General features: G+C 38.8%; 2 protein-coding genes across 2 annotated transcripts in view; both read left to right on the top strand.

Moving 5' to 3' along the window:
- The first annotated feature begins 22 nt into the window (after positions 1 to 22).
- LOC137984377 (LITAF domain-containing protein-like) lies at positions 23 to 4814 on the top strand. Its single transcript, XM_068831559.1, has 2 exons — positions 23 to 414; positions 3229 to 4814. The coding sequence occupies exons 1-2, from the start codon at positions 89 to 91 to the stop codon at positions 3335 to 3337; spliced, it is 435 nt and encodes a 144-aa protein (XP_068687660.1). The 5' UTR covers positions 23 to 88; the 3' UTR covers positions 3338 to 4814.
- Positions 4815 to 7175: 2361 nt separating this feature from the next.
- LOC137985175 (Golgi SNAP receptor complex member 2-like) overlaps positions 7176 to 12500 on the top strand; it is a 10022-nt gene continuing 4697 nt past the window's right edge. The window contains exons 1-6 of the mRNA XM_068832695.1: positions 7176 to 7313; positions 8573 to 8637; positions 10261 to 10369; positions 10856 to 10934; positions 11175 to 11228; positions 11902 to 12045. Coding sequence (XP_068688796.1) covers positions 7285 to 7313; positions 8573 to 8637; positions 10261 to 10369; positions 10856 to 10934; positions 11175 to 11228; positions 11902 to 12045 — 480 coding nt within the window. The 5' untranslated portion in view covers positions 7176 to 7284. The remainder of the gene's footprint in view (positions 7314 to 8572; positions 8638 to 10260; positions 10370 to 10855; positions 10935 to 11174; positions 11229 to 11901; positions 12046 to 12500) is intronic.

Genomic DNA, 12500 nt, shown 5'->3' with positions numbered 1-12500 from the left:
TATTTCCTTAGCAACTTTAATCATCTGCGTCACTCACGATCGCCCTGAAGCAGCGAAGCCATTGAAGATCTAAACGCAAAAAAAAAGTATGGCTGACAAACCACCACCACCACCATACCCCGCGCAACAGCATCCCGGAGTATATCCACAGCCTGGTTACAATCCACAGCAACCAGCTTATTCATCTCAACAACCTGGGTATCCTCCTCAGCCAGCACCTTATGGAAATCAGCCAGGCTATACAAGCACAACAACAATAATTCACCAGCCGACTGCTGTGTTGGCAATGGCGAATTTTCATGAAATTCCGGTGCCTATGACTTGTCCGAATTGCCGAGCCACCATCGTAACATCTACAGACTATGTTACTGGTACTTTAACTTGGCTCGCATGTCTTGGTTTGTGCGTTGTAGGGTAGGTAACAGCACACTCCTTTCAGTGATGATAATTCCATCAATAATTTGGACGGTTTAAGCTAAGGTGATGCTGCGTTGTCGTTTAAATCAGCCTCGTTAAGCTTGCTCGTAGTTGTCTTTATCCAGTTTCGAAAAATCCTTCGTTCAAAATTTACACCTCGTTCTTGTCCATTACGTCTTTGCCGTAAACTAGTACAATTGATTATCTATAGTGCTACGCGCTTAGCACCGGGACAGAATAGACCTTTCATGTCTTCCATTGACTTAAGACTCAACGCCACATTTTTTCTTTTCAAACATATAGAGTGCGTTCGATTGGGAAATCCGGATTTAGATCTTAAAATCTGGATCTTCGGATTTCCAATCGAACACAAAATCCGAAAACGGATTTTGCGACGGATTTTGTTAATTGAAATCCTTACCCGACATGGATTTCCATATTACTGAATCTGCGGCAAAATCCGTTTTCAGATTTTGTATTCGATTGGAAATCCGAAGATCCAGATTTTAAGATCTAAATCCGGATTTCCCAATCGAACGCACCCATATTGTAGGATGCGATAAGCTACAAAGAATAGTGTAAAGTGCTTCTAAGACCAGTCACATGCACTAATATTCCTGTTTCGCTACCTGCGTCGGGCAATTGATTTGACCAAAAAAATGTATTTTCTCTCTTCGATTTGACAGGCGACGAAGAATCGTCATTTCCTTCACATTTTCGTGTTTTATTATGGAAACGCTTCGTTTCTGTAAACAAGAGAAAGAAAACATTGCATATTTAACTTATACAATTTTGCATTAAGTAGGTCTGGCTTTGTCATCAGTTATCTCATGCATGCAGTATTCAAATGCTCTCAGGAATTTTGCATTTCTCTGTCTTCAAACTTGGGTTCTTGCGCATTTTTTCCCCTTTATCTTGTTTCTCTTGCATCAGTTAAATCGACGTTGGATAAATGGCAGAAAATCAATACCAGAAAGTTATATCCATATTCAAGCACAGTCTTGGTTTCGGCAAATTAATTAATCATACTACCTTCTGACATGAAATTTTCGCGACACGTTTAAAGTGACGCGAATAATAAGTACCCCGAACCATAACATGAAGCGAAAATTAAGTGAGTTACATTATGTCAAAAACCAAGAAAGAACGAGTTTATTACCGCAGAAACGTTTGCAAAATCACATTTTTTACTGTTCTGAGGCAATGTCTAGGCCAGAGAACATCGTTACTGCTTTCTATGTCCTCTCCAGGCGGCAACTCTTTTGAACAGTCTTCAAACTGTTCATTAACTGGCTCCCTATAATACTGTTCCACTAGCTGCTTAAATTTCTCAATGGTTTCCGTTTCCATTATAACTGTCGTCTCTACTGGAATTTTCAAACCCCCTTGTTTATGAATGTCTACCTTAAGCTATCGGTTTTGAAACCAATACATGCAACTTGGTTGGTGGAAATGTCACAGTATAACTTTTTCACCAGCGCACAAGGGAGGGAGGGAGGGTTCATGTCTTGAAAGGATGAGAGAGGGCGGGAATAAATGGTGTGTTAAGGGAGGTATTACCGCCAGTGTCTTATTGCCAATGAAATGTAAATTGCGTATTACTCAAAAACGCGAAATTAGAGTGATTCAAATTATAAAATTTCCTCAAAATCGCGAAATAAACATTGTGCATGATGGGTAGAATAGAGAAAGGTGTTTACTAAAGTAAACTAATACCTATCGTTAATATCCTTTCGAATTGGTTGGCCTAAATTAACTTCTTGCCCAAAATTACTCAAAAGCGCATCGTAAAACAGAGCAAAGACAAAAAACCACTAATTAGAACAAGAACTTGATGAAGTAAAATGGTCAACGTGAGAGTATTTCTGAGAGTCTGTGGTCGATGACTTTGAGTGAAATGTCTTTGTTGGACATGTATGCCGAAACACCATGCTCTTTATCTTCCTTTTCCCATCAAACTTGTAAAAGAGACAATTACTTGCATTACGCAGAAACTTTCTCCTAACTTCGTACTTCGTTTGTAACCAAGCAACCTGGTTATTTCATTGATGAACCCTATGACGTCAGTCAACATAGCGGAACAAGTTGACGGATGACATCTAGCGCTATAATCGGCTGATTTCGTTACAATCATTATTTAAGGCTTTGGTTGAAAGTAGAGCTTCAGAATCCGATAATTTATAAAAGGCGAGAGGAGGCACTCGTAGGCTCGACTTCCAGCAGCTGTTTCAGGAAATGAGCCCGCAATCGAGGAGGTTACCCAAACCCGAGACCTATCACTTCCTTTCAAGCTGTTTCTCTTCATTGAATTCAAACGAATGGGATTCCAAGCCAACTCAAACAGTCGATTGTAGGCTAACAAAAATGTCTTCGTTTGTAATAGCCTGCGATAAACGGTAGTTTTACTTGGAACAGCTTCCTTCGGACCTCAACGAAAAATGGCGACTGCAAGCAGCTTACCGTTTCTAAACTCATTCTAAAGTATCCATTTACCATTAGAACTATCAAGTATTCACCGCTGAAATTCGCCAAAGGCCCGATGATTGTTCATAAATTTATGTGCCAATAACCTAGAATTAATCAGAAGTTCAGAATCAAGAATTTGATTTGTCTTCATGCACAGACATTTTTCGCAAGTGAAGCACGTGCTCAATGCAAAATCGAGCGCGGAACGCAATGCTGCTATGTTTTGTTCCCACAAAAATCTCGCAGTAGTCTTAAAAAAATAGACGATACCGTAAACCGATGAGCCTCATTCCATCGCAGATCGAGACTTATGGGTAACGAACTTCTGGTTATGGTTCATTTTAGGTGTGATGCAGGATGCTGTCTGATTCCATTCTGTGTTGACTCCATGAAAGATGTTATCCATACCTGCCCATCTTGCGGTACTCAAGTTGGCGTTTATCGCCGAATGTGAAAAAGCAAACAGCGACTATCCTTAATTTTTGCCCGTTTTTACATTAGGCAATGTTAGCCGTTTTTATGCTGGGGATGTCGTCTCCCGTTGAGTGCGTCTCTGAGACACTTAATACTTAGCTCTTATTAACCGAACAGGAGGTCTGTATGGGAGAATCTTGACCGAGGTCGTGAGTACAGACCGAACGCAGTGAGGTCTGTACACACGACCGAGGTCAAGATTCTCCCATACAGACTGACTAAGCTCGGTTAATAAGATGTTTATTATATGGCAAACAAGAACAATTTAATTCGTTTAATGTAACTGGTTTGTACTAACTGACATTTTGCTTGCGAACGGCGATGAGTGGCGATGAGCAGAACTTAATTCTGTCAAAGTTTGCTCGTCATCCTCTCTTTTGTCATCATGCTGTTTGGCACTTCCATAAATAAATATTGGTAGAAGAAAATACTCAATATTTTTACATTTTAGTTTGCATCTTTTCACCGCAAAACATTACCGGTCTAAATGCCGGTCTAGATGGGAAAATCTAGACCGCGGTCAATATCGATTTTAGCCAATCAAATGCGTGAATTTTGTAGTTCCCAGTCCTCGTGAGACAGAGCCATATAATAAACCACTTTAATGTCTCTAGCATAAAAACGGCTACAATTAATAGTGGTTTAGATTTAAGGTCTCCTCGCTAAATCAGTGTTAAAAGTAATTTCATCGTACTTGCTTTAATTACAGCTTCTGTCGTTGTCAGTAGTAAAAGTGGAATGTGTATTGCAGCAACGAAACAGAGCTTCAGTCTTGAAATGACTGAAGAACTGTACATACGCAATGAAGAGGATGATAAGCGGTGATAAAGTCAACCGGGGGTGGAAGCGGAATAATGAATAACGGTTTATAACAAAAAAAGAATAAGGAATATTTAGCGTTCGAAAATTTGGAATAAAGAATTTTACGGTTTCCATTAAAGAATAACGAATACGGAAAAATGATCGAATATCAAACAAAATTTCAATAGTGAATAATGAATAACTCGGAAAAAAAAATGGAAGGAATAACGAATAACTGAAATCTAATTATTCATCTTTCACCCCGAAATTAAACGCGGACTCAATCTGTCGGTGTAGATTTTATACGATTTTCAACGGTTTATATGCTTGGTTGTTGTATCGGCGAAGAGATTATAGATTTGCTTTGACAATAAAAAGACATACTCGAACCGCGGAGTTAGATGAATATATAGTTCGTAATGTTTAGAGTTGTAAGCAGCTTTTCCAAGTTAGCTGAGGGGGATGATTGCGGACTTCCATACAAAGCTCGCCTCTTTGGCCCTCGTAATAAACTTCATACCCAATAAGTTGTCGCTGTACTATATACAAGTAGGCAATAGATGGACCCAAGGCAACTGAGACATATTACAGCCATTCAGTAATTCACTTTTTTTCTCAAATAGCTGCTATTAAATTCTTGGTATGTTTTCATTCTATTTGGCCTTTGTTGCTTGGTTATGTAACTGTGTAAAGAACTGACCAGCTTTAAAAACCTGTGAGAAGCACGGTACCCTGGTGAAGAATCTACAATCGTCGTCAAAAGTTGTTGTGGAGGTTGCGCGCATCACTTCACTTCACACCTAATTCGATTATTCTAACTATTGGCTGTGCTACTTGGGAAAATACCATGCTCTTGTGCACCCCCCCCCCCCCCCCTCTTCCCCATATTCAATGTTGGAAGAAAAGTTACCATTCTGTTTCGCGGGAAATCCAACATTGATAAGGAGGAGGGGGGTTATCTCTAAAGTGATGCTACCTTCCTTTTGTCCATTATTGTAGCTAGGGGTACAAAGAGTATCAAAAAACGAAAAAGAGTAAGGCCGATTTAACGGTGAAGGATTATTTTGAGCCCTTATTTCGGAAGGCACCGTCACTATCAGGGTCGGGTACAATGCAACCGTTAAAATTAGAGAGACAAAACGACGACTCGAAGATCATTTTTAACGAACACCGCATACCAGTCGACCAAACTACCAACTTCTCAAAACACGTCCTCACGAATTATCACACCACTGATGACAGTTTACTCACTTCACTCGTGCATTGCCATAGAGAGAGTGTATGCAGAAACCTAGAGAGGCATGCCTCGGCGACATGGAAAACACCCTTGCACTATTGAACTTGTGACACAGTTCAGCATGTGTTGATCAACAAATGCTGCAGTTCTTGTTCAACAAATCATTCCCCATGAACAAATTTATCTGTTCCCACCTGAGTGGCTTCATAGCTCAGTTGGTAGCATTGCATCGGCATCGCAGAGAGCCAGCCTCCTGAATACACCTGAACTTTTCAAGTGTCTATGTGTCTTATGTCTGGGCTCGCTACAGTTGTGTCGTCCAGTCTCATAACGAAAATGGAGCCTGATCGCAGGTTAGATGAGATATTGCGTTGTGTAATGGTTACGAAATGTCTAATGTCATTTTGAGGGATGGCCATGAGTGTTAACCTGCCTTCTCGACCAACCAAGCCGCGAAAGAGGAACTGCTCGTAGTCTAAAATGCTTTCAGGGTTATTGTTCCCACGACCGTGGCATGGTCCATTTTCACATTAACTGACCAATGAGGTATCGTCAAACAACCACAAAGCACGACACAAAACTAATAATAAAATTCAAATATCTTTACATCCGAACAGGGCCATATATGGAGGACTCGCTCTCTTACCTCATACAGTCTCGGTTTAAATACGAAGGACGAAATGCAATGCTGATTCTTCCTAATCCATGTTCGGTATAACATATTACCCTGATGAAGAAAATCAGAGTCTTATTAATACTGAATAAAGTAGCAAATTTACTTTTAATTATCTTGTTTCACGCACAAATAAAAGAGACGCTAAGAAATCTGCGGAAATCGTTGAGGAGATAGCGCTTTCTAGTGTAACAGACCAATAGTCCATTTTACAGTTGTGTGCTTAGTTACCTGGTCTATGAATGAAAGTGAGGCTGGAGTTGACCAACCTCTAAAAAAACACAGTGAGCGTCAAACTACTGGTAAGAAACTTGCAATTACTTGTTTATAAACGCAGACGTTCTTAGGGCTTCGTCACGCGTTCCTTCACCACTGACGTCTGCTAAAGCCAAAAACCACTTCCGTTCGTGTATTATGGACCAAGCAGAGGTCGTTTTCCAGTTTTGGGTAAAATCGTGTTTTGTATGGCATTCCTTCGCAGCATGTGATTGGCTAGCCGTTAAACGGAAGTGGTTTTTCGTTTCAGCGGACGTTAGTGGGGGTGCAACTGGTGACGAAGCCTTGACAACGTTTGCGTGGGAGGCTAGTTTATAATACAAAGGGCAAATTTTTCTCAAAGGTCAACCAGGACGAAGAAAGCCATTTCTGTGTCCAGTTAGTGCCAATGAACTGTAAAACACACGAATCAGCGGAATAAAATGTTACTCTTGTACCGAACCCTGAGCATAACCGCCAAAGTAATGAAACCAGACTGCTAAAAGACATTTCCTACAAGCAGGAGCCCTTTTAAGGGGGGTGTCTTGAAAACGAAGACCCCCCTTAAAATCACCTGGAAACGGCTCAATAACTACTTTTAGACATAGGGGAGTATAAGAAACAACACGGTTTTCAATTACCCAAAAGTTCCTGCTATACGAAAATAATGAAAGTAATTTTGCCCGGGGCAATTACCAAAATTAATGAAAAATACCCTCTGTCTCAACCGTACCAATTAGCATTTAGTGATTATTTTGCCCTCCATGTTACTAACTACTCGTTCCCAGTTTTCATTGATCCCGCTCTGCCTTAGCTCGAAAAAGTTATGACGTGTCTTCGTGTGTCAGCGGAAGCCCTTCAGACTACAAAATGGCCGTTCGACTTATTTAATTTACCGATACATTTTTTTCACACTGTCACTTTGGCAGTTAAGTACAGTTCAAATTCGTTTTCTTCAGCTATGGACAGTCTTTACCAGGAGACTAATCGGTGAGTATTGATAGCTTTTACCCTGGAAATGCCATGATCATTTGTTTTTTATCGTTCATAGCGTATAGCGCCGATCGACTTACCCGAACGTACGTTTCAGACAGGCTCACTGTCAGCTGAAAGTTGTTCGTAAGAATCACTCTATCGAAGTTAAACTTAAAAGGATTGAATGCTACGGCTTACGTATGCTTACATATTTTTTTTACCAACGGGTTTTTATTAACGGGTTTTACTCGGTTCCTTTTCACTCAAATTTGTTAAAATGCAATGATAGAGATCGTAAATGTAGAATCTTTCGTTTGATAAACCCTATGTATGAAGGGGGATTTCTTCGAAAGTCGATCGGCAGAAGGCAATGACACAGTAGTTCAATGAGATGTAAGCAAGTGGCCCGGCAAAGGACAACTGCTAAAATTAATACCATGCAACTCCTCACGAATATTTTTTACAGCTAGCGCGGATTTTTTGGAAAAAACGAGTCAGAATACAATAAGCATTATTCTTTGTTCGATAACTGTAAAAAATATTCGTGAGGAGTTGCAGGGCAGGCTATTGAACAGACACAATGCATAAGGAATTCTCAAATCTGCCAAATTTAGTCCTGATGGTAGAATATGCTTAAATGAGTGAAAAGGGTTATTTCCTAAAAAGTATTGTGGTGCCGTGCCGATGGGGAAGGAGGGGACTCCCCATTTGACAAGCAAAATCGTCTGGCGTTAGACAGAGTAAAATCAGTTAAGTCTCACTCACAGAAGTCTATTCTTATTCAGAGATAACAACCCTCTTTGAATCAACAATTACACCATGTCAATCTTAAACTATCTTTGTAATTCCCACATTTCATGCTATACTTCATTCTGTTGTTACTATTTTTCACATTAGAATTTTCTATTTATTATAAATTCAGCTTCCATTGCTTTTTATTCTGACTGACTGAGAATAGCAGAAGTTTCTGTCAAAACATGTTTTATAAACTAGAAGGTTTCGTCGCTTTCTTAAAATAATTATCCTTTTCTTGTCTGCTACAATCAAGACCATTTGAAATATAAGCCCTGCAAAGGGCTAACACTCAAAACGTTAGCTCAAAAACTGTTATTATGGTTGTTGATTTACCTTAGTGTATCAACTCACTTGATGCAACCAAATGACAGGGCTATGTAAATTCACATAAGGAAAAAGGTAAATCTGTGATGAGGGTGAGAAAAAAAATTTCTATTGGAGTACTTGACTTTGGGTGTTGTGTGTTTTTATTTTGTAAGGCTCATTGTTGGAGTTCAAGGACAGTTGAGCAAGCTAAGCACCACACATCAAGACTCATTACAAGGTACAAGAAAGTTAATGTAGTGTTATAACCGGCAGTTCTCTTATATGGATCTCCAAACAACCTATACCCATCGCTCCCTTATTGCACAGTCTTATTTGCAGAAAATACTGTGTATGCTGCAGATGTGAACAGAACTACAGTATGGGAGGGATGAACATTTTAACTTGGGCCAGAGATGACACTAGCTTGGACTTTTAAGGATCTTTAACGCTGAGGCAGCTTAGAGTAGTGGTTGGGCCAAGTGCCTTGAGATCCAGAGAACTCAAAGCTGAGACCCATTCTGACCACTTGCTGAAATAAGAATATTATTGTTACTGGTCATCCCTGGTTCAACCACTCTTGATCGTCATGGGTCTTTTCAACAGGTCTTTAAAGGGCTTTCAATTATAACTTTATTTTGTGTCAAAGTACTTTAGCATACCTGCTAATTGGAGACACAGTAACAAAGCAAAAAAAAAAAAAAAAATACCAGTAAATACTAAATAAATATTAAATATAATGAAATTCTAGGATACTTGTGCAAAAAGACCAATGCTATTCTATTATATTAGAAATATATGATAGAAATCTACCGATACTATTCTATTAAAAATACCTTTTGTCTGTACGAGCTGCAGAGAAAACAGTCACGTCCACATTTATTGCTAATTAAGTTTGAGAGATCCATTTGTGTTACTAATTTCTTAATTAAACTGACTCAGGGTGCTTGCATTTCTTGTGCCTCGAGGTAGGTGGCGCCATTATGTCCATGAATGGAATGCTTTCTGTACGTTACAGGTTAGGGTTAGGGTTATGGTTTCGAATTCTGAGTTGCTAAGGCTATATTGGGTGGTTTGTAGATTAAAAAGTTGTGATATGTATGTGGGGCAGATGCCATGTTTGACTTTAAACATAAGAATAGCTATATTTTGAGGTCTTTGATTATTTAAAGTCACAAGCTTAGCTTTGTTTAGAAGGTCTTCATAGGAACTGCTTTTGTCTTTGAAGATTGCCCTTAGGCCCTCCTCTCATAACCTTTCAAGTTTTCATTTGTCCGAAGATCTGATAAAATGTTAAACTATGGAGAAATATGTCAATTGTGGTAGAATATTAGTTTTAAATATGTGTAGGTTAGCCTTTTCTGGAATTAAATTTTTCATTCTTAGGAGAACTCCAAATTTTTGGCTAGATTTAATGCTAATGTGTTTGACATGTTTGCTGAAAGACAATTGGTGATCTCTTGTAACTCCTAAGAGTTTAAGACATGTCGTTTATTTGATTTCTCTCATTGTCAACCTTGAAATGGATCTTTGGGAGATCTTGCCCTTTTTTCTTAGTAATTACCATAGCCTGGAACTTTTCCTTGTTAGCTACAATCTTGGACAAATTAAATGGAACATTGAGACCACCCCTCCCCCCAAAATCAGTTATGGGAAAATGGCGCGTTTTGGCCTTCACGCACCTTCATCCTTGATTTGGGGGAGAGGGGGCATTTCTGTTCCATTTTATTCTGTCCAAGATTGTAGAAGTTTATTTATGGAATAAACATTGCCCTGGACATAGTTTTAGGATTCTCTTATTCATCAATGCTGAAGATTTGCATTTATGATAATAATTAAATGCCACTTCTTTAATTTTACACAGATGTTGAACAAAAAATAGAGCAAAGCCTAGAGCAGGCTTCTGCAAACTGCGATCGACTTGCCATCCTTCTCAACAAAGAGCCACCACAGAAAAAGCAAAGTGCTCGTATGTGAGTTTCTTTTTCTTACTCTACACAAGATATATAGGTTATTGACCAAGCGTGACCGACTGAGGTCAAGATGGCTGGATATTGGCCAAGAACTTGGCCAATATCCAGCCATCTTGACCGAACAAGCTTGGTCAATATAGGATTTATTATATGACTTAAAACACCAAAAAATGATCTTTGATCTTGCGGGACCAAGCAAGAAATCCCAAGGGGGCAAGATAGCTCCATCTTGCCCGCTTGGGTAGCCAATCACAGCACACGATTTGGTTCATCTTGCCCGCTCACCTAGCTAGTCATGTAATAAAAAATGATATAATAATATTATTGAAACCTGCTTCACACCTTGTTAAAGTAAATTCCTTATTAGTTGAAAATTTACAGAGCTTTTTACAGAAAACAGTGGAAGACATTTTAATTTCCCTGGATTAATGTATAAACTTGATGGTTTGTGTCAATCTTGTAAGTGAGTTTTGCTTTCTTCCACAGAAAAGTGGATCAACTTATATATGATTTAAGACATTTAAACACAGGCTTCCTGAACTACAAGCATCGCAAGAGGTTGAAGGTAAAAAATGGTAACTTACAACATAACAACAGCCTTTGCAGTCTTATAGACTGTTTCTCAATCTGAGAATGCAAGTTTTTCTATTACTATTCCTTGGCCTCTAACTTGAGGCCAGGAGAAGGTGCAGTGTATTGCTGTTATGCTTTTTCAAAGAGGATCCTTATAATGTACAGTGCCCCATACCATCTACAGGTATCAACAGAGTGAGCTCTAGGGAATATGTTCTTATTCCTTTTACAGGAACAAGAAGAAAAAGAAAGAGAAGAACTCCTTAACAGAAGATTTACAACGAATGTAAGTTTCACATTAGAGTAAATTACTTGAGACAGGTACATGTTTTTACTTGTTATTCTCCCAATATTGGCACAGCTGAGTTGAAGTTGGGTATCCTTAGTCAGGTCCTTAGTTTTCTCAATTAATTCTATTAAGTGACTCTCCAACCATGGGCAACTGTTTTCAAGTTAAACTTCCTTTAATGTCAACATCATACACATGTAATTTGCCTTTTGTTGTGGAGATTTAGTACATGCAGGGTTCACTTGAAAGGTCCTTCCCAAGACAGGCTTAATTTTTCAACTCCCTTGATTTTTTTCGTGTCCATTCCTAGTTGAACATGTCAAATACAGTGTAAGCTCTGAAAAATCTATCACGATAGGCTGTGTATCATAGTTTAGTGTATTGCTTTGACTGGCAAATTATTGGGTGTACGTGGTCAGGGACGGTGGTGGAGAGATGAGTTAGGGTTAGAAAAGGTGACGATGACGATGATGATGACAATGACAATCAAGTGTTTCTAGTTGATTCAAATGCACACAGTATGTGGCTCACTTTAGGATTAGTTAAAAATAGCACTTGATAGTAAAAAGCTATTAAAACTGTGTGGTTTGAAGATTTTTTAAATATCAGTTGCAAGAAAGTGTTCATAATAACAAAATTGTTCAAAGAATTTGCTAATTTTGTCTTTTAGAATAGTGGTGAAACGTCTATCATGATAGATCATGCCTTGCAGCACAACACCTCCCTTCAAAACGCAGACCGAGGGATAAGTGATTTATTGAGCGGTGGATCCAGTATTTTGACAAGTCTTAGAGATCAACGTGTAACATTAAAAGTATGCTTATTAATTATTAAAGACAATTTGAGTAGACCTTTAAAATGACCAACCCAATGCAAGCCATTTATTTACCCATTAAGTTGAAGTGGCTTGTGAAATTATGCACCCTAGTCAGGGACATTACTTAACCACAAAGTAGTGAGAAGAAACACCATGTATGAACCCACCATACACTGAATACTAACCAACAAAGGTTAAATTCTTAGATTAAATTATAATTAGGCCTCAAATGTTATTGCCCCTAATTAAATGAAATTAAGATTAGCATTAAGATTAAGATTAGGAGCAATAACGTTTTAGGCCTAATTTAATCTCAAAATCCAACCATTGTCGGTTAGTATTCAATATATCGTGGGGTCATACATGTTGCTTTGGTGTTTCATTTCACTATTTCGTGGTTTAGTAATGCTCAATTGTCAGGGTTGAAGGTGGTGAAGAGGTTTTGATTCAAG

The sequence above is a fragment of the Montipora foliosa genome, chromosome 14, assembly GCF_036669935.1.
Source record: "Montipora foliosa isolate CH-2021 chromosome 14, ASM3666993v2, whole genome shotgun sequence".
Classification (NCBI taxonomy): Eukaryota; Metazoa; Cnidaria; class Anthozoa; order Scleractinia; family Acroporidae; genus Montipora; species Montipora foliosa.
This window is presented reverse-complemented; position numbering and strand designations above follow the sequence as displayed.